Source organism: Corylus avellana, chromosome ca3 (genome assembly GCF_901000735.1).
Source record: "Corylus avellana chromosome ca3, CavTom2PMs-1.0".
Taxonomy (NCBI): Eukaryota; Viridiplantae; Streptophyta; class Magnoliopsida; order Fagales; family Betulaceae; genus Corylus; species Corylus avellana.
The window spans coordinates 20,289,771-20,311,723 of NC_081543.1; the positions used below are offsets into that span (position 1 = coordinate 20,289,771).

The 21,953-nt window shown below is 41.5% G+C and overlaps 1 protein-coding gene across 2 annotated transcripts in view; it reads left to right on the top strand.

Moving 5' to 3' along the window:
- Window positions 1–3,134: 3,134 nt before the first annotated feature.
- The window catches only part of LOC132173391 (peptidyl-tRNA hydrolase, mitochondrial), a 28,560-nt gene continuing 9,741 nt past the window's right edge, over window positions 3,135–21,953 (top strand). Inside the window, exons 1-8 of one of the 2 annotated variants that reach the window (XM_059584887.1) lie at window positions 3,135–3,290; window positions 3,390–3,543; window positions 3,624–3,708; window positions 3,801–3,868; window positions 5,113–5,163; window positions 5,245–5,318; window positions 11,475–11,533; window positions 11,622–11,698. In XM_059584887.1, coding sequence (XP_059440870.1) covers window positions 3,436–3,543; window positions 3,624–3,708; window positions 3,801–3,868; window positions 5,113–5,163; window positions 5,245–5,318; window positions 11,475–11,533; window positions 11,622–11,698 — 522 coding nt within the window. In that variant the 5' untranslated portion in view covers window positions 3,135–3,290; window positions 3,390–3,435. The remainder of the gene's footprint in view (window positions 3,291–3,389; window positions 3,544–3,623; window positions 3,709–3,800; window positions 3,869–5,112; window positions 5,164–5,244; window positions 5,319–11,474; window positions 11,534–11,621; window positions 11,699–21,953) is intronic. The other variant, XM_059584888.1, reaches the window with a different exon arrangement.

Genomic DNA, 21,953 nt, shown 5'->3' on the forward strand with positions numbered 1-21,953 from the left:
GATTGGATTAAAATTTGGATTCTGCATACATCTCCGTATTTTGACCATAATTTTCAGATCATGTATTGGATTGAGGTGATTCTAGCAACATTGAAAATATAACTCAAAATTCTACAAATCACTGTGAAATAGGATTTTCCTAATTCGGACGTTTGCTCTGCTCGTTCCTCAATATAAGAACACAAATCTGGACGAATCCTATTCCGATTTGTACTTGGATTGCTTCCTAATTTGACTAGGAGATTGAAGTACGATTTTTCTAGGATTTTTAGGACTTCTAGGTCTCTTCTAAGCTCTATAAATAGACCATTTATTCTTCAGAATCAAGTGTGGAGAAGCAGACACAAGCTCTGGAATAGAACTAAAGGCTAGATCAAGAGGAGTTTGGGTTTTTCTTCTCTTCCTCTTTTATTTTGTTATGTAGTTAGTAATTTAATTAGGGCTAGTATGAAGCCCTAATCATGTCTCTTTAGGATTGCAATATTGGTGCTTTTGCTACAATTATCTTTTGGGTATTTAATTTGATTACTTCATGTTTACTTGAATTCTTCATATGAATATGTTTGATCATATGCACGTGCTTGGATTTATGTTATTTAAGTCAATTTGGATGACTGAGCCCTGAGCTTAATAAAGTAACAAAAGAACCCCATTACAGGTTCTTGGGCTAATCAACATGGGGAATTTGAAGTAAATACCATGCCCTAGGCCTTATGTGGTTGTCGATTTCCATAGATTTATGTTTCCTTAGAGAACAACTTAGTAGATACCATGCTAAATCCTTTGAGGAAGAAAAGAACTAGAGTAGATATCATGTCTAGTTCGTTGTTTAGGGAAATCAATAGCTTAAGGAGTAGATACCATATCCTTAGGTTGACAAACATTGGATATCTAGAGATAATTGGAATATTGGCATATTGTTAATCTTATTTGAGTATGATTAACGGTGGATTTCAAAACCTTAATGCTTTTTAGTTTTAGTATTTCTTTTATTTAATTTCTTTATTTTAATTCAATTTGTGACAATTATTTTAAACCCGTTAATTAAATCGAAAATTACTTCTAAGCATAATTTACCAATTCTCGTGGGAATGATCTTGTATTTGCCTGCCATAATATCGTTTTGATCTTGTGCATTTGCGAATAAAATGTAGCGAATATTCGCCTATTAATTTAGGTGGGTATTTGTCACAACATAAAGCTCCAAAAGTTTGAAAAAAAAGGGAATAAAGGTTCAATGCGAAGAATGGTGAAGAAAAAAGAAAAGGTGGGACTATTTATAAAGAACCTCGGTCGAATTAGCAGAGCATTTAATGCAAAGGAATGATAAATTTACGGGCGTGTCAAACCAAAATGACTGTTGAGGGTCTTCTCATCAAAATGCGTGGTTAGGGAACCACCCAGCCGCTGACACCTATCTCGGAAACTCACACGCTCTGACACGGATCACTCAAAAGAGGACGCGTGGAGATGGCTACAATGCATTTACTAGTAACAGACAAGATATTCAAACGGCCAAAAATCGGATAAGATCACTGAAGATCTTGAATGTATAGTTGTCGAATCAGAAAACAGTTGTCGAGACCAGGACACAGCTATAACATCAGAGGATAATGGCTCCAAAAGGCTATCAATGGACCGAGTGGAAGTCTCACGAAAACTTCTACGGTTAAAAGAGCTTAGAAGATGCCCCAATAAGTCAAGCATGGGAGTTCTCATCTTTCGAAATTTTCGAAAAAAGGAATTCGAGGGTATCTGTTACACATATTTTATGGGACCCAAGCCCATGGGCTCGGGTCATGAAGAAACATGGATACGGGCCCTAAATATCACTAGAAGCCCAGAACCTTTAGAAGGGATTGACCCTTTCAGCAGCTCACATTGCTTCGAGAATGCCTTGGCTCGGGAAATCATATGTCACAGGTACAATAGATGGCGAATACAGAACGACTTCCCGAGACCAACTCCAACAACAAAGACCGAGCTCATGCAGTTTGGGGTATCTGGATCATTAAGAAGAACAGTTACAAATCATTCGAAGGATACGCATTGATCACCAGGGCGGTTACAAATCATTCACAGGATTTGTAATGGCTAAGGAAGCTGTTACGATTCACTCATGATGACCAATGGGTCAAATCATTAATTCCTTTGTCGGTTACTCTCGGATCCTGGATTCTTAGCTCAATTACCATTCTTGGTGCCAGGCAACTTAACCTATAAATATGCCTGCTCAGTGAGGCATCAGGTACGCGATATATTTCTTAGACAACACTCTAGAATCAAAGAAAATGATCTGACTTTAGCATCGAAGGAGAATTTGCCAAAAACATCCTCGACGCATTCTCTTAACCCTCGTTTTCTATCTTGTAGATTGAAGAAGGAGCAGCGTCGGAGAAATTACGAACTTAAAAATAATCAATTGATCACCAAATATATATATATAATTTAAAATACTAAAGAAGCACATGTATCCACAAAAGAGTCCTACTCTTATCACTCTCAAGGTTTGACAAAAATCTTCAAACGGTTGGTTTCACGGTGACATTAGTTCTATTTGACAAACCATACAATACCTTCATCTGGCCAGATGAATGTAAAATTGTCTCAAGCTTTTGCAAAATCTGAAACTCTTCTATATTTTAAGGTTCTAATAGAAAGAGACTGCAAAATCTGAAACGCTTCTATATTTTAAGGCGTTAATGGAGAGGGAGACGTGACGTGTTAATGGAGAGAGAGAGACGTCAGGCGTTAATAGAGAGACGCGCATTTAGGGAGAGAGAGACGTGCTTGAGGTTAATAGAGAGTACTTAACATTTAATTAAAAAAAAAAAAACGGTATATACATAAAATTACGCGAGTGAGAGAGAAATGTACGTTGAAACTCTGGCCTTTTTTTTTTTTTTTTTTTTTTTTTTTTTTTTTAACTCACTAAAACCAAACTATTCCTAAATTACAGAAAATCGGAATAAGAAATCCTCGAATTGGAGTAAAACTGAGATAAGGGCTAACTAAAGCCTCCATCCAAACAGATAGAATTTACAATACCAAACCAGAATAAGAGCGTATCCGTGTACTGGAATAACAATACCCACCAGGATGTGCAACCAAACAACAGTCTTCTTCCACCAATAAACACCCACGGACAGCCAGATTGCAAAACCCTGCACGGTTGCGGAACCAGCCTTCGTCGCTAGAGACGCCGTCAGCCACTGAGTCAACCCAGCGACACTGCTCCGACGTTGCAGCACCGCGTCAGCCCACGAAGAAATTGCGCCGTCAACCCACAGGTAAAGGAGTTTCTAACAGAGAAAAAGAGTTGTCAAAGAGAAATTAAAATTAGGTTATTCACTTTCTAATAAAATTAAATTTAAAATAAATTATTGCAGGTGATTAAGAATTGGTGAAGAAGAGCATTGGAGGATATGAAAGGAGATGCTTAGCAGGTTAAATAGGCGTTGCTTTTGCACTGTTGCTTCACGCCCATGGCTCTTTGTAGGCTTGGGCAACCCTGGGGAGAAGTACAAAGGAACGAGACATAATGTATTACATGAAATTTTGCATCTCAAGACAATAATTTCAGTTTCTTTAATTGTTATTTAAAGAAACTTGTTTGGAAGCAGGTGGGGTTTGAGTTGATTGATGCATTTGCTGAATCACAAGGGATTTCAATTAACACAGTTCACTGCAAAGCTATCTTTGGGGAAGGCATGCCACTTTGTTCAGTTCACATTTATCTTTTCTTCAATTTTTTTTTGTTTTTGTTGGTTAAATTCATGCTTGTTATGTAATAACCTCAGGTTTTGTTGGTGAGGTCCCTGTTTTCCTTGCAAAGCCTCAAACTTATATGAATCTTAGTGGTGAATCTGTAAGTGACTCAGATTTTTACTCTTAGCTTCTGATCAAATTATCTTCTTTGTCGCTTCTACTTTTGTCCACATAATTTTTTTTTTTTTTTTTTAATTTTTTTTTTTATGTTATTAATAAGGGTAAATATAAATTTACTCTCTAGTTAATCACGCCATTTCAATTTACTCCATGGGTTTCTAAATTAGCCTTCTAACTCAAGTTATTTGAATTTTGCATTTCACTCATTCCGTCGAAAATCGTCTAAAATTGCTGACATGACATTTTTGCCACCTCAGTTTGAATTGCCAAACTTTTGTCCACATATAAGTTTTTGAGAAATGCTAGGGGTCAAGTTTCCCATATTTAGCCCATATTCTCTTACCATCAACCATTGGATTTGTAGAGTACACCATTGACTTATATGAAATCTATATAAGTCTACAAATTCAATAGTTGATTGGAAGGAAATATGGGTCAAATATAAGAAACTTATTGACTCCTACCATTTCTCTAAATCGACTTTTAACCCCGTTACTGCCACCACATCAACATTTTTTCCACGTCAGTTAAAAGAAAATATTTTATTAAAAATTAAAATGTAAAAAAAAAAAAAAAACCAAAACAAAAAAAAAGGTAGAGGTGGTAGAGCCACTATGCACCCCCGCAAAGGAGTGGGGGTGGCCACGTTAATGATGTTGATTTGGCATAAATGAGGTTAATGCCACATTAGCAGTTTATGATTTTGGATGGAAGAAGCGATATGCAAAATTCAAAAAACTTAAGGGGTTAAAAGTTGGTTTTAGAAACCAAGTGAGTGAATTGAAATGATGTGATTAATTAGGGAATAAATTTATATTTACCCTATTAACAATTCAAGTGATCAGGAATAATTTAAGATTTTGTTTTTTAATAAATGGGAGTTACTGTTCTATAAACTTGGTATTCTACCAAGAATGAGTGCAACTACCTATTGACTTGATTTACGAGTTACCTTCTATGCTTTAGCTGTACTCTGCACAATATGTAATTTCTTCCCTCATTCTCTTTCCAATGTTCATGCAAAACATATTTAATAAGACAGAGAGGCATGTGTATTGTTTTATCTTTTTTGCAACTCCTTAGTGGTTTGGTTTTGTATTTTTAGCAGCTTAAGATATATGCTGTGGAAATCTGGATCACATTAGCAAATTTTTCTTTACATTTGGAATCTCACATGGGTTTTATGCAATTACTTTTTTATTTATTTTTTGGTATTAACTGCAGATTGGACCACTTGCAGCTTACTATAAGCTACCTCTTAATCGTGTGATTGTGGTAATTTTTCTCTTGCATGGCCTTTTTTAGGTTTTCTTCAATTGATAACATTTATGCTGCTGTAATGTTTTACGGTTGTAGTTTCACGATGACATGGACTTGCCCTGTGGGGTGCTTCGTATTATCCATAAAGGAGGTCATGGAAGCCACAACGGGTGTGTAGAGAAAACAATCATCTTATTGTTTAAGTAGCTTTCGATCCTAATGCATAAGTTAATATGATGATGATGGTTTGATTTTGCAACTGTTCTTGATGTGAATTTAGATCCCACTCTTATAATTTGAGTAGCCTATGTTGTAAAGGCAAATGATGGAGATAAAAGATTCTAATTTTGTAAGGAATATGAGTATTTAACTGTATATAAATTATCCCAAGGGGTTGGCTCAAGTGGTAAGAGCCTTGGTCTTGGTGGCTTTCCATCAGGTCTAAAGTTTGATTCACCTTGGCATGTAAGCAATTCTTTGGGGCTAACCCACTGGCGAAGCCGGAGTATTACCCGATTTGTTTGGAGAGGGCGCTTTACACGGGTCTGAGGTTTACCTGACATGGGTGGATACACGAAGTGACCTTGTCTTGGAGGAGTTTCTCATCATAAAAAAAAATATTGAGAATTGTGGTGAATGTTTGGTATGACCTATACTCACACACCAAAAGGTTTTTCTATAGCATGATTTCACCCTCCACCTTGTTCTCAGAGTGAGAGGAGGTGCCATTTGAAATATAACCTACAATTGCTGATCATGCATAAGTAAGGAATGCTTTTTAATGCTAGGATGCTGCTTTGATAGAATGACTTGTAAGCTTGGAACTTGATAATAAGAGAGAGTTTGAGAGGAATAACTATTCCTCAAATAGTTACTTCCTCATGGGCAATGAGAGTGGCTATTCCAAGTGTTAGAGCCTTGTCATATACTCTTAACACGAGGGTTATTCTATTCAATCTTCTTCCATTCCTAATTGTAACAAGAGATAGAAGTGAGAGTAGAGGCAATTTGTTCAGTTATTGAGTAGGAGATTGAAATCTTTGTCTTGAACTATAATAAATTAGTGGCCGAGCATGAAAGGGAAAAATCATTGCCGTAATGAGATATAATGGTAACAAGGAAGAAATAAATTTAGATGTTTGTTTTATGGATGATCAATGGAATCATACTGTTACCCTAAATGCTTCTTTGTTTTGTCTGGCAAAAGGGACATGCTAATTTTCTCAAATAAGAGTGTCATCATGACTAGGCGTGCATCTGTTTGAATGATTCCCTATTTCACAATATTTGTCTGCTGTATCAGCTTCATTGTGTCATTTCAAATGGCTTAATTCGTACGCCAGTTTAAAGAGAATGTATAAACAAGTACAAGGATCCAGTAATTTTTTTCCCCTACTCTTTGTCTTTGATTTGATGACAAGCATATAACCTCAATTTAAACATTTATAAATGTGACTTCTGACTTTTTGTTATTGAGCTACTGTTTTGGTCTGGAATTTAGCATGCTAGAAAGTTCAAATGATGATTTATGTCACAAAACGTTGATATATTACATTGCCCAGCCTTTGTTGAATTACAATTGACTACTTTTAGGACATCATATGGGTTTAGATTACTTAAGACTTTGTTGAAGGGGATATGCTTACACTGTGTTTTTGGTGAGTACTAGTGGTGGATAAAAAGCATGGTATACTACTCCTTGACTATTTGTCTATTTCTGCCCATCCAAAAGTGCTTAGTTTGTAACTGGGCAATTTTCTCTCGCTCTCGCTCTGTCCTTTTTCTCCTCTAGCAATGGCGCATGTAGGCGCGTCCCGCTACAGATTGTTTTTTGGTTTCGTGAGATGCGTTGTTTTACGGTGGAAGCTAAATCCTTCTCGTTCTCGGCGAAACCAGGTAAGTCAGAGATTCAATTGGAAGTGAGGCGAAAAGGTTTTGGTGGATCTATTTTGCTAGGGATTTGGTGCTCGGACTGGTTGGCGGACATGGTTGGCATTGTTGTCTTAGGGGAAGGAGGATTTTGCTAAATCTTTCCGGGAGGAGTTGGAGGTTTTGATGGTCCGTAAGGGTAGCAACAAGACTGGTCGGTTTTTAGAGGTGGCTATTTTTCTTGAGGGAGGCCGGAAAGGGATTATTTGGTTACCTGAGGGCCATGGAGGAGGGGTTGGCGTCGTTGTAGTTGAACTACGGCACCAGCTAGGGCTCATCGTTGCAAAGGACCGGTCGGTGGTTGCTAGAGTTACTGTTGGCGGTGGTGGTATTTCGTCTTCTCGAACCTATGTGGCAGTGTTATCCGAGACTCCTGGTGGAGCGAATTTGATGTGAGTGAACCAGTTAGACATGGTTTCGATGGCAGGTTATTTTGAGTTAGTGAAGGGTGGAGAGGAGACAAGATCACCAGTAAATTGCGTCGAGCTTAAGAACGGTGCGTCGCCTAAGAAGGAGAAGGCTGGGTTGGTTAGGAGACCTGCTCAGGGAGGCGGCACTTCAGGGAGGAAGACGATGAGGGTGTTGCAAAAGTTGAAGAGGGCTCTCGAAAATATCAGGCCTGATATGGATCGGGTCCTGTCTACTGGGCTGGGCTTAAAGCCCAAATCTTATTGTGGTTTAAAGATGAGGGCTAGGTTTAAGTGGAAGAAGGTTAGGCCTTTTCATTTGGGTGTGGATCCAGAGTCTCCCACGGGTGAGGTGTTGGAACTGGGTTCTGTAGCGGGTCTTGGGGATGCATCAACGGAGATGGCGGCTACGGCGGTGCAGGGTGAAGACGTTGTCGCAGAGGCGCCGGAGCTGACAACCGATGGCATCTTCGATGTACCCAAAGAAGGATTCGCCCATGCGGTGGCCTCTGTTTCTCCGACGGTGGAGGAAGCTGATCGGAAATCTTCTCTGGCGAGTCCTCAGAGTGCGGACCCAGGGCAGATGGAGGCTGCTGTGGCCTCTGTTTCTCCGGAGGTGGAGAAACCCCCCTTTAAGACTGATTGAAATTCTTCTCCGACAAAAGGTTTGCTCCGACAGGGGTTTCTTGGGTCGAGAACTGCCTCTCCTTCTCCCTCGTCGACTCTGGTTGTTGAGGAAGACTTTTCTACTTATTCTCAGGTAATGGGTTCTCCAATAGCAAAGTCACAGGCCAATGTCTTGATGGCACTCACCCAGGGCTTTTTGGTGGTTCTTCCTCAGGGGCAACTAAGCTAGGTATGAGATTTCGCCTCTCCCACCGTGGTATGACGGAGAGTGGAACACCTATTTATTATTCTGTTTTTAAGTATCAACTGGGGTATTCTCGGAGAGTGAAGAAGAATATAGGTAAGCAGTTGAATAGGAATAAGAAGATGCTGGCCGAGGTTGTGGCGGACACTCTGGTGGTGGGGTTGGAGGGATATTCCGAGGGGGTGCTCGACGCGATGGAATGCGCTCCCACTTTGGGATTGACTTTTGGGGTGATGAGAAAAGACTTTTGAATCTTTTTTCAGTCATTGAAGAGGATCGGTACCGTGTAGAGGGGGTTTTTGTTTCAAATTCTAAGGGGAAGAGAGAGCTCAAAAATTTGGAATGCTCCATTAATTTTGAGGCTAATAGTTGGGTCAAAGGTAGGGTAGTTTAGGCTTGCCTTGGGAGATTAGGGCTGTTATGGGTGTTGGGTTTCAGGGTATTTTTAGGTTTCTTTTGGGGTCTAGGGTTCTTTTTTGGCTTTGATTTTTTGTGGGTTAATGCTGGTTTTCTTATGTATATTCTTTGTGTACCTAGAAGCGCATTGCGCTTTTTTGATATATACAACATTACTTATAAAAAAAAAAAAAAAGTGTGATATACTATGCAGTGGAAACTGTTGCATCCTAGTTAGCCATACATGCAGATTTACACAATTTATATTTGAATGGGTGAATTTCCAGAGTTTTAATTAAGTAGCTGATAAAGAAAGTGTTTTCTTTTTGGTCTCCAAGTAAGAGTGTTGATCTGTCATTTTCTTAATTTAAACTGTTAGATGGGTTATTAGGGTTAGTAAGTCATTAGGGTTTGAGGGTAGTTTGGTCATTTTGATTTTGTCCTAATCCTATATATTAGGATGTTTGTATTAGGTTAACAAGCTGCTGAAATACAGCAGCCTCCTTCTCTTCTCCCTCTAATCTTCTTGCTTCAAAACTATTAACTTGGTATCAAAGCATTAGGGTTTAAATCTTTGGCCCGTTGTTTGTTGTCTTAATTTTCTGCTCTTTTTCTTTTTGATAAGTAATGTAGTATATATCAAAAAAGCGCAAAGCGCCTCTAAGTACACAATAAAGTATACAAAGGAACCCAACCAAACAACCTAACAAACCAAAAACCTAGAAAAACCTCTAAGAGCACAAGAAGGAATACAAGGGACCCAACCAAACACCCAAGAAAAGCCCTAGTGCACTTTAGGGGGAAACCTAGTGCACCTCAGGGGAAAGGAAAATGCATTTTTCGACCCCAAAAATCCCCGCCGACGCTGGTCCTTCACCGGAGAGATGGAGCAATTCAGATTTTTGAGCTCCCTCATCCCCTTAACCTTAGGAGCAGAAGCTTCAACCACGGGCTCCCTCTTATCAACCACAACCTCGGCAAGCAGGTCCTTGTTCTTATGCAGCTGCTTTGCGACTTTTTCCTTCACCCTTCGGGTATACCACAGTTGGGACTCTGCTCTTTGGTATACCAAAGAGCAGCTGCTCTGCTCTTTTTCTTTTGGTTGAATTTCTCCGTCCTGTTGTTAGTGAGTCTCCTTTTGGTGGCAGCACCGCTCATGTGGGCATACTGCCCACACGGGCTGTGCCTTGATGAAGCTTTAGAGTTGTTCTTGGAAACCGAGAGAAAAGGAAGAAAAAAAAAATGATTTTGATTGTTTTTGGTGTTATGTGATGGTTTCGGTGCTTTCGTGGTGTTCCTTTGAGTAGTTCTTGTGTTAATCGAAGGTTTCTATGGTGCTTACCGACGACGTCTGGCCACTAACGATGGTTTTTGTGGTTGCCGGTGGCTGTTATGGTGTTAGCCGGCAAGTTTACAGCGTATTAGTGGCTTTTAATGATGTTTTTCAATTCTCCAGCGACTTTTGTGGTGTTGTGAGTTGTTTCTGTCAAGTTTTGGTGGTCTTCGGCAAATTTCTGGCGAGTTTTGGTCGTCTCCAGTAGGTTTCAGGCGAGTTGGTTGGAGAAGACGACCCTGTTTGGTTGTTGGTGTACTCTGTCCCCTATTCGTGATAAGGCTATCCTTAGAACCAGTTTTGTTTTTCCTTCAGTGGGGTAGACTATCCTTGTCCAAGGTTGGGATAACTTCAACCCGGCTTTCTACAAGAATCGGTTGCTATTTTGATTGGTTTTCTTCCGGTTCAATGTGGATTGAAGCCGGTTCATTGGTTTCCAGTCCAGTTCTTGCTGTTTTGTGACCCGTTCCACTTGTTTTTCTACCGGTTCAGTGTGTTTTAAGACTGGTTCAGTGGTTCAGTGTGTTTCTTTACTGGTTCAGCAAGTTTCATGTTTGGTTCACTTTCTTTCGAGGTTGCTAAGTGGTGTTTTAGCCCGGTCCCTATTGGTTTGGGCTACATGCACTTCCATTGGGTTTGTTGCTCTAGTAGTTCCTAGTTGTTGGTTGATCACGTGAAACGTAATCGTTGTTAGCTGTCGAGATCCGACCGACCTTGATGTTTTGCGGTGGTTTCCGACTGATTGTTGTTGTTTGGTGACATTTGACTGGCCTTGGTGTTTTATGGTGAGATCCAATCTACTCTTGGTGTTTTGCGGTGAGATTCGACCAGCCTTGGTGTTTTGCGATGGGTTCCGATCGGTCCTCGGTGTTTTCCGGCGAGATCCTATTGGCCTTGGTGTTTTTCGGCGAGATCCGAGTTTTGGACCGACGAAGTTTTTAGACAATTTTCTTGTTATTTTATTCAATCTGTGTATTGTGTGCTCCAAGCTGTTCCAACTATAGGGGGAGTGTGAGAGTATGTTTTTCGTTTGCTTGTTTCTTCCAAGCTGGATTTATATGATTTATATGATCCAGCTTGAGGGGGAGTGTTAGAAGGGTTATTTTAGGGTTAGTAAGTCATTAGGGTTTGAGGGTAGTTTGGTCATTGTAATATTTCTCTAATCTTATATGTTAGGATGTTTGTATTAGGTTAACAACAAGCTGAAATGCAGCAGCCTCCTTCTCTTCTCCCTCTAATCTTCTTACTACAAGACTACGTTAATGAAATTGGGATTGTTTTTATGTAAGAAGACGTAGAGTTTTAGTTTTGGCATTGTTTTTTAAGTGCTTTTTTGTGGAAAGTATGTAGTGATTTACTTTTTTGTTTTTGTTTTCTATAATTGAACTAGGCTAAAGAGTGTGATCTCTCATTTTAGAGGCAACAGAGAATTTCCTCGGCTAAGAATTGGTTAGTTTGAATGTCCCAACTAAAATGTGTCTCCTAGATGTTTTATTTTTCTTTTTGTACTGCTAAATTATTTCATTTATCTTTTTAGGTATTGGTAGGCCGCCTGGACAAATGGATCCCAAAGCATTTTTGCTCCAAAAGTTAAATGCAACGGCTCAAGAACGAGTAAGTTGTGGTTATTTACTTTTAATTATGTTAGAGGTACTTCATAGGTAAAGACGAGAGACCCTACAACCGATCCGAGCCAAACCTTCTATGTTATTGATCAAACCTACGGAAACCAATTCTGACTTAGCCAAGTTGATCTTCAAGCCTGAGATAGCTTCAAAACACAAGAACAAGCATTGCAAATGATTGAGGTGATTTGAGTCTACCCCACAGTAAATTAGAGTGTCATCCACAGATAGAAGATGAGAGGTATCAAGCCCACCAACATTCCAAGTACCCATAGAGAAGCCAAACAACAAACTCCCACTAACTGAAACAAAAATCATCCTACCCTAAGCCACTCCATCACAATGCCAAACGACATAGAAGACAAAGGGTTATGTCCAAATCTCTCTATATTTGGATGACGGCTTACAACAACTCTTGTTTTTCTAATTTTTCAGAAGTTTTGGATGTGCTCTTCTTCCTCTCCCTAATCGGGGGTCTCTGTACAATTCCCCAAGATTTGCTCTGATTGAAAACACTTAAAGATTCAAGAGCTTATGGGGTTGTCTAGAGCTTGGTCAGTGGAGTCGAAGGAGTTCGTGTTGGCAGTGAAGGATGGAGACACGATGCTGAAGATTCAAGAGCGTTGCAAAGGTAAGACGCGTTCGATACGGCTGGAGTGGAAAGAAGCGGTTTGGTTAGTGAATATCTTTGGCGAACTGATGGCAGTGGAGGATTCAAGGGTCTTTAGGGATGAGTCTATTCGAAGTTTTCCACGTGCATTAGTCTAGAAATGCTTCAATAGGCACGGGAGATTTCTGGTCTTAGAGGAGTATGATGGCAGAGATAGGCGTGGAAGAGTTTTGGTGCCTGAAGGTAGGAACAAGAAGGGATGGGATCGGCTTCAGTCAGAGCTTTGGATAGCTATTGATTTCATTAAGCCGTTCGTTGGGGACGCGAGGAGGACAGTAATAGGGAAACAGAGAAGGAGTTTTTCAGAGGTCTTGCTTTCATCAACGAATCAGGTAGAGGAACCGTTTGGGTCCTACGATGAACCGATTGCGAGGGTTCCCAAATGGTTGATAGGAGGCAAAGGTGGGATTAGCAACTCAGCTGGGCAAAGTTATATGGCTGTCTGCCATGGTAAGGAAACTACAGAAGATCTTGAGGTTCAGGTGGTGGCTCCGGTGAAGGGTCTGGCGACTAGGCTTGCCTGGAATGATGATGCTGGCTATGGGGTACAGCAGAGGAAGGTTCCAAGTTCCGAGGAGAAATCTTCTGATGGGCTTGCCTCTGGAACATCTTGTCGTGGTTGCGTGTCTGCGGGGGAGAAGGAAAAGTTGAAGATTTCCCTGTTAAAGCTACTGGAGGATATCAGGAGTTGTCTGGAAGGATTAGATACGCTTCTGACTTGTGGGTGTGGGAAGCAGTTGGTTTTAATAATTTCCCTGTCTTGGAGAGTTCCCAGGTGGGCCATTTAAAGGTGTGGCCTCAAGCTCAGCCTATGGGCCAAATTAAGATTCAGCCCAAGGCCCAATCCAAGATTTTGGTAGCTCAGAAGAAGGACAAAGCCCCTGCAGCGGGAGTTGGGCCCAATAAATTGCTGAAGTGCTATAGCAGGAAGGCAACGATGCAATGCCATGAGAAATCCACTGGGCTCGTAGGTGAGGTGGGGGATCCTGGTGCCTCAACGTCCAACACAGGGCGTAGTTTACTGCCGGTCTTGACGAACTTAGCTTCGTCGGCCTACTCTGGGTTGCCGGCAGAGGCGCCGATGGTGCCAGTGAAGTGTGCTCAGGGCTCGACGATGGAGAAAGCGGCGAGTGGAGGAGCGCTGGACGCCGGTAATGAAGTTCTGCATTTTCCAGCGATAAGGCTGATCGTTCAAGTTCCGGTGTTGACGCGGTTGGGCGAGTTAGAACTGGGTATTCTGGGCAAGATGCCATCGGGTCTTCCGGCAGGAGATCGGAGGGAGGCATCGCACAGTCTTGCTATGACGGATCCTTCTGGGCTCGTTGCCGAGGCTCATGAGAAGTCGAAGAAGGTGTTTACTGCCAAGTTGGGTCAGACGGCGTCGGTCGTTGGAAAGGATGTGTGTGTTTCTCAGGAAGAGCTTTCGCCGGGTCTGGAAAGATGGAATCAACCGGAGCTGGGCCAGAGGATGTCGGGGAAGGACTTGGGGGAGGGTGTAGGTAATGGGCAGATATTGCTCGATATGCAGGGGGAGATCCCACCGGGTATGGAGAAGTGGGTTTTGCCAGATTCCGATCACTCTTTTAGGGAGAAGGGGATCGTGGTCAGTGTCCCTGATGTGGGCTTATGTACTTCAGGAGAAGCGTATTCTGAAAATGAGGATTGTTGTTCGCAGGATGAGGAGTCTGTTCCAAACTCCTTAGCTTTGGAACCATATGCGGATCAGAATCCTATTACGGTGGAGTATGTAACTCAATTTAGCAAGCTCGTGAGTGTCTCTTGTGACGGTGAAGATGGGCGGTTGGCAGAGGCTTTTGGGATCATCATGGCGGATAATGAGGACATCGGTAAGGAGGCGGGAGAGGTGTTGAAAGAGGGAGGGGCAGTGGAAGCAAACACTGGAAAAAAAGGTAAAGGGAGCTCAACAATCTTAATTTTTCCGTTAATTATGAGGTGCACAGTGGTAGTTCATTGAGGGACAGCAAAAAGGGTAGGGCTTGTCGAGTTGTTCAATGAAGCCGAAGATACTTTCTTGGAATGTGAGGGGTTTGAATGTAAGGGACAAAAGGTTGAGAATTAGAAATCTTCTTAGAAATTGGAAGGTGGACATAGTGTGCTTTCAAGAGACCAAGGTGGATTTTATTTCTAACAATTTTGTGAGAAGTTTGTGGGGATGTCCTTATGCGGAGTGGTGCTATGTCCCCTCGAGAGGGGCTTCGGGTGGTATTTTGGTTTTATGGGATAGAAGAGTAGTTACGAAGGTTGAGGTGGCCTTGGGCAGTTTTGTGGCGGCATGCTCTTTTAGAAACGTTGATGATGGTTTTGTTTGGGCTTTTGCGGGGGTGTATGGTCCTAATAGAGATAACATTAGGCGTCTTCTTTGGGAGGAACTGGCGGGCCTTATGAGTTGGTGGGAAATGCCTTGGTGTATTGGAGGGGATTTTAATGCAACTCTTTATCCTAGTGAGAGATCGGGCGGGGGGGGTGTGGGGCTTATGCTCGGTCCGCAATGAGGGAATTTGCAGATTTTATATCGGAGCAGGGCCTTATGGATTTTCCTTTAGCTGGGGGGGTCTCTACTTGGTCTAACAATCACTCTTGGTCACGGCTAGATCGTTTCTTAGTCTCTCCAGAATGGGAAGCTCGTTACCCAAGTATGCGACAAAAGAGGATGCTTCGTGTGTGTTCGGATCACGCTCCTATTATTCTTGATTGTAATTGCTTCTCAGGAGGCAAGAGACCCTTCAAGTTCGAGAATATGTGGCTTAAAGCGGAGGGTTTTGTGGACATAGTAAGGAGTTGGTGGGAGTCTTACATTTCCAGGGCACGCCGAGTTTTATTCTGGCAAAGAAGATGAAAGCTCTCAAAGGGGACATTAAGAGATGGAATGTTCAGGAATTTGGAGATGTGGGAGGGTGCATGAAAGCCCGTATGGATGATATAAAGGATCTTGATACGGTGGAGGAGGAGAGAGGGTTATCCGTAGAAGAAATGGAGAGAAAAAGGTTGCTAGCTAGAGAGCTGGAGACTTATCTCTTACATGAGGAAATCAGCTGGAGGCAGAAATCTAGGATCCGTTGGTTGAAGGAGGGAGATAAATGTACGAAAATTTTCCATCAGATTGCTAATGCAAATAGAAGACAGAATACTATTGAGTCTCTGATGGTGGGTGGTTCTACAACTTCAGATCAAGAGGTCATTAGTAACCATGTTACCAGTTTTTATGAGTCTCTTTTTACAGAGAGCCTCAATTGGAGACCGATGTTAGATGATCTTGATTTTGATATGTTGACGATTGGTGAGGCCTCTAGGTTGGAAGATCCTTTTGAGGAAAGGGAGGTGTGGGAGGTGGTGAAAGCTATGGATAGGGATAAGGCTCCAGGCCCGGATGGCTTTTCTATGGCCTTTTTTCAGGATTGTTGGGATGTGATTAAGGGGGACATTATGGCGGTTTTTGCGGAGTTCCATGAGCGAGGTTATTTTGAAAAAAGCCTTAATGCCACGTTTATCTCCCTTATTCCGAAGACACATGGAGCTTTCGATATCAAGGATTTTTGGCCGACTAGCCTTGTGGGAGGGACTTATAAGATTGTTGCCAAGGTATTAGCCAACAGAATGAAGAAAGTGATGGATAGGGTCATTTCGAAACCTCATAACGCTTTTGTTAAAGGTAGGCAAATCCTAGACTCAGTTCTCATCGTCAATGAATGCTTGGATAGCTGAATAAAATCAGGGGAACCTGGCTTGTTGTGCAAACTGGATATGGAAAAGGCGTATGATCATATGAATTGGAAGTTTCTTCTTTACTTACTGAGAAGATGCGGTTTTGGAGAGAAATGGTGTTCCTGGATTGAACATTGCATCTCGTCTGTACATTTCTCGGTACTGATCAATGAATCCTCTTCCGGTTTTTATGATAGTTCGCAGGAAGTGAGGCAAGGAGATTCTCTTTCTCCTTTCTTGTTTGTTATAGTTATGGAGGCGTTCAGTAGGTTGATCAATGCCTCGATTAATAGGGGACTCATCTCTGGTTTCTCGGTGGGAAGTGGGGAGTCGGATCGGGTTATTGTACCTTCTCTTTGCTGATGACACTTTGGTTTTTTGTGGGGCAGATTCCGAATCAAATAAGAAATATTGGCGCTTTACTTGTTTGCTTCGAAGCCGTTTCTGGGTTAAAGGTGAATCTGGCTAAATCTGTTTTAGCGCCTGTTAGTAGTATGGATAACGTGAGCATTCTGGCGGGCATCCTGGGCTGCGGTTCAGCTTCTACGCCTTTGAAGTACTTGGGCCTCCCTCTGGGGGCCCCGTTCACGGTAAAGGCAAGTTGGGAGGACATGTTGGAGAAGTATGCTAGAAGACTGGCCCCGTGGAAACGCTTGTATTTGTCTAGGGGGGGGAGGATCACTCTCATCAAAAGCACCCTATCCAATCTTCCCACTTAATTTTTTGTATCTGTTTCCGATCCCTGCATCTATGGCGAAGCGTATGGAGAAGATACAACGTGACTTCTTATAGGGTGGGATTAATGATGAGTTTAAGTTTCATCTGGTCAGTTGGAACAAGGTTTGTTCTCCGATCTCTGAGGGAGGTTTAGGGATCCGGAATTTGCGTGTGATGAATAAAGTTTTGTTGGGGAAATAGTTGTGGAGATTTGCTCAGGAGAAAGAGGCTTGGTGGAGGAAGATCCTGGTTGCTAAGTATTGTGCGGTTTGGGGCGGTTGGCGTTCTAGGGATCCTAGTGGTCTGCATGGGGTGGGGTTATGGAAGCATATTTGCAGGGGGTGGAGGTCTTTCTGAGGTCACTTTAGATTTGTCCCTGGTCTTGGGTCCAACATCAGGTTTTGGGAGGATATTTGGTGTGGTGACATGTCTCTCAAGGATGCTTTTCCTGGACTATTCAATATTGCTTCCAATAAGGATGCATCTATTGCGGACAACAAGGAGTGTCTAAATGGTACAATGCAATGGAACGTGTCCTTCATTCGCAGGGTTCATGATTGGGAAGTGGAGGTCTTGGCCTCTTTCTATACGCTCTTGTATTCGCATTCGATGAGTGGGGTAGGGGAGGATAGGATGTGGTGGATCTCTTCTCGTAAAGGAAAGTTTGAGGTAAGATCTTTGTACAGGATCCTTGCTTCTACAAATCCCATCCCTTTCCCATGGAAAAGTATTTGGCGCATTAAGGTTCCTTCAAGAGTGGCTTTCTTTGCTGGGACGGCCGTGCTTGGGAAGACTCTAACATTGGATAATGTTCGGAAGAGAGGTATTGTAGTGGGTAATCACTGTTGCATGTGTGAATCGGATGGGGAGTCAGTTGATTATCTTTTTCTTCATAGTGGGGTTGCGCGAAACTTGTGGAATGCCGTTTTCTCTCGGTTTGGTTTGTGTTGGGTGATGCCTGGTTGTGTCAGGGAGTTATATGCTTCTTGGTGGGCAGGTGGCAAGGCTCGTAGTGCTGTCTTGTGGAAGATGGTCCCTCTTTGCCTCATGTGGTGCATCTGGAGTGAGAGAAATGCTAGATGTTTTGAAGACTCTTCTAGGAATATAGAGGACCTTGTCCACTTTTTCTTGTGCACTCTTTTCACTTGGACTGCTGGCTGGTTAGCGTCTCTAGTGATTAGCTTTCCTGACTTTCTTTTTATGTTCTCTTCTTCTTTTTCTTCCTCTTAGTCGCTCTCTTGTATACTCCCTGTGTACTAGGGTTGCGCCCCTCTGCGCTCTTAATACATCTTATTACTTATAAAAAAAAAAAATTATGTTAGACAACCATGTAATTGACCTTTATGTTTAACACAACCTTATTTTTCTTAGTATTCCGAAACCAGTTGATAGAAATACTTTAGGGCATTTTGGAGCATTCTTATATGCAGTTTTCCATGAATTTAGATCTTTCTTACACGCAATGCATAAGAATATCACCACACATTCAGATTCAATTTGTTAGAGATTCCCTTTCAGACTATGAATGATATTTTCTGTAATTTTTTCACTTATTTACTATAAGATTGGTCTACTTTGTGTTACAACATCAACCCAAATATTGTGGTTTAGTATCATGGGATATTTGGGATTCTTCTACGTTGAAGGAAAATCATTTCAGCTTCAATACTGTTAGAGGGGTTTAGGGTTTGCATGAAGAGAAAAGGAAGAAGAGATGTGTCATGTAGCCTCTCTCCTCTCATATTGCACACACACACACACACACACACACACACACACACATATATATATATATATATATATATATATATTGTAACATAGACTACAAAGATCAAAATACCCATATAACATGTTAACCCTAATACACTTTTTCAACACTCCCCCTCAAGCTGGAGCATATATATCATATGGGTAGCTTGGAACAAATAAACTCTAACTTCTTCCGACACAAGGATTTTGTAAACATATCAGCTAGCTGATCTCCAGACTTCACGAATGGTGTAGATATATCTTCGTTAAGTATCTTATTTCGAACAAAGTAACAATCGACCTCAATATGCTTGGTTCTTTTATGAAAAATAGAGTTAGACGCAATATGTATAGCAGCTTGATTATCACAAAATAACGGGATAGGAGTAGGAGCGGCGAATCCGATCTCCTGGAGAAAATGTTGTAACCACATCAATTCACTAGCAGTATTAGACATTGCCCTGTATTCTGCCTTGACATTGGACCATGCCACCGCCGTCTGTTTCTTACTTTTCCAAGTTACTTGATTACCAACCAAGAATGTACAATATCCTGTAGTAAATCGCCTATTTGAGTGAGAACCTGCCAAATCTGCATCAATAAACCCTTCTACCCAGAGGTGTCCATTCGGTTTATACAATATCCCAAGGCCAGGAGCTCTTTTCAAATATTGAATAATACGAGTAACAGCTTCCCAATGTGAACCCTAGGAGCCTCGAAGAACTGACTAACAACACTAACTACATATGAGATGTCTGGCCTAGTTTTTTTTTTTTGATAAGTAATGATGATATAAAAGAGCGCAAAGGGGCGCAACCCATATACACTGGAATGTCAATTTTCCCGTGTATATGGGTAATTCAATTTTCCAACCAAACGACGATACCTACTAGGATCTTTAAATAATCCCCCTTCATCTTTTTCTAATTTCTGGTTAGGATCCATTGGAATGTCAATAGGACGAGCACTCAGAAGACTTGTCTCTTCTAACAAATCAAATACATATTTTCTTTGGGATAAATTGATACCTGTTCGGGATCTAGCAACATCAATCCCCAAAAAATATCTTCGTTTTCCCAAATTTTTTGTATGAAACTGATGTTGTAAAAACAGTTTCAATCAAGCAATGCCTCCTGAATCATCACTTGTAATCACAATGTCATCCACATATACCACGAGAATAATGTAGCCTGCACTTTTATGCAAGTGAAATACTAAATGATCTATCTGACATCGTTGAAGACCAAACTCCACAACTGTAGCTGAGAACTTCCCAAACCATGCCCGTGGAGATTGCTTGAGACCATACAAGACCTTTTTTAACTTACAGACACAACTCTGATACTCCCCCTAAGCAACAAACCCCTGGTTGCTCCATATAAATTTCCTCATGTAAAAATGCATTTTTGACATCCAATTGACATAAGGGCCAATCAAGATTAGCAGCCCCAAGGAAATAAGAACATGGACAGAAGAGATTTTGGCAACTGGAGAAAACGTCATCATAATCAATACCATATGTCTGTGTATAACCCTTAGCAACCAAACGAGCTTTCAATTATTCAATGGAACCATCAGGATTAAACTTAACTGTGCATACCCATTTGCAACCAACCGTCTTCATAGCATGCGGTAATGGAATAAGCTCCCACGTACCATTTTGGTGCAAGGCCTTCATTTCCAATTCCATGCTTGCCTCCAACCAGAGTCGGATAAGGCATCCTGCACTGTCTTTGGAGTGAAAACAATAGAAAGATGGGAAATAAAGCAAGAATGGGAAGGAGATAAAGAACTAGAAGATACAAACTGACTGATAGGATGTTTAGTAGTGCAAGAACGTGTACCTTTCCGTAGGGCAATGGGCAAGGAATCAGATGCAAGTGATAGCAGATCCGAAGATAGGAAGGAAGATGGTGGAGGTGCAGGAGCTGATGGGCTCGGCCAACGTGTATAAACTTGGAGAGGAGCAGTTTAGCTTGGAGGAAACATGACAGACTCAGAGAGATATGGAATAGGCAACAAAACAGACATGACACCGGGCTCCAAGGTAGACGTGTTGAAAGACGCATCAAGAGGAAAATAGGAAAGAGACTCAACAAATGTGACATCAGCGCTAGTAAAGTAGCGGCGAAGAACATGACTATAACAACGATATGTCTTCTGAGTTGTGGAATAACCAATGAAGACACATTTAGTAGAACGAAGATCAAGTTTATCATATCCAGGACCAAATGTATGAACATAGCAAACACACCCAAAAACCTTTAGTGGTAAGGCAAACGGGGGTGAAGAAGAGTATACCAAGAGGGGAAAGGAGGCTTTTGTTTTGCTGAGAGGAGCGAGGTACCTTTCATGCGGTGATATTGGGCAAACTGAGTGTGAGGTGGCAGCGAATGACGGTGGAGGAGTTGATAAGGGGAGAGAATTTGAGTGATTTTTATAGGTTGTTTAGGTCTGGGGATGTAGTGTATATTGCCCATAGGTGTGCGAATAGCCATGGGAGGTTTTTGGAGTTATCGGAGTATGGCGCAGGAGGACAACAAAGTTTCATTGTTATATTAGAGGGACATGAAGGTAGAGGATGGAGTGATTGTGTTGAACAATCGGGGAAGGTTGTCAATTTTTTAGAGCCTCTTGGTCTAGTTGGGAGCAGATAAGATAAAACTCATGGTGGTTTTTTGCCATTGTGGTTGTTATGGAGGTATGAGTAAGATAATGTTGGCTATAGTAGATAGACGGCTATTATCTGTTTTTCCGGTGGGGTTGAAGAACAATAACGATTTTCCGGTGTCTCATCTCTTATTTACGAATGAAACATTGATCTTTGTGAGGCTAATAGTGAACAACTCCGCAATTTGTGTTGTCTTTTTCTATGCTTTGGCGCAATATCGGGGTTGAAGATTAATCTTTCGACATTAGAGATTATTCCAGGTTGTGAAGTGGTTGTTGTAGATGTTTTGGCTAATATATTTGGGTGTAGTGTAGCTAGGCTACTGATGGAGCGGCATTGTAAGAAAAAATGGAGGGAAGGTTGGCTTTTTGGAAGAGGTTGTATTTATCATGGTGTGGGAGGTTACTTTTGATTAAAAGTATATTGTCTAACTTGCCGACTTACTATATGTCCCTTTTCCGTATTCCGGTTGGGGTGTAACTTGCTAGAAAAACTTCAGCAAGATTTTTTATGGGGAGGTATAAATGATGAGGGTAAGTTTAACTTAATAAATTGGTGGAAGGTTTGTTCTCCAAAGCAAATGGGGGGTTTGGGGGAGAAATTTGATTCAGTTTAACCAAGCTCTTTTGGGCGGGTATCATTTTACATGTTTTGTAAAGGAGAGGGAGTTTTTGTGGAGATTGGTGGTGGAAGCCAAATTTGGTAGTTTAAGTG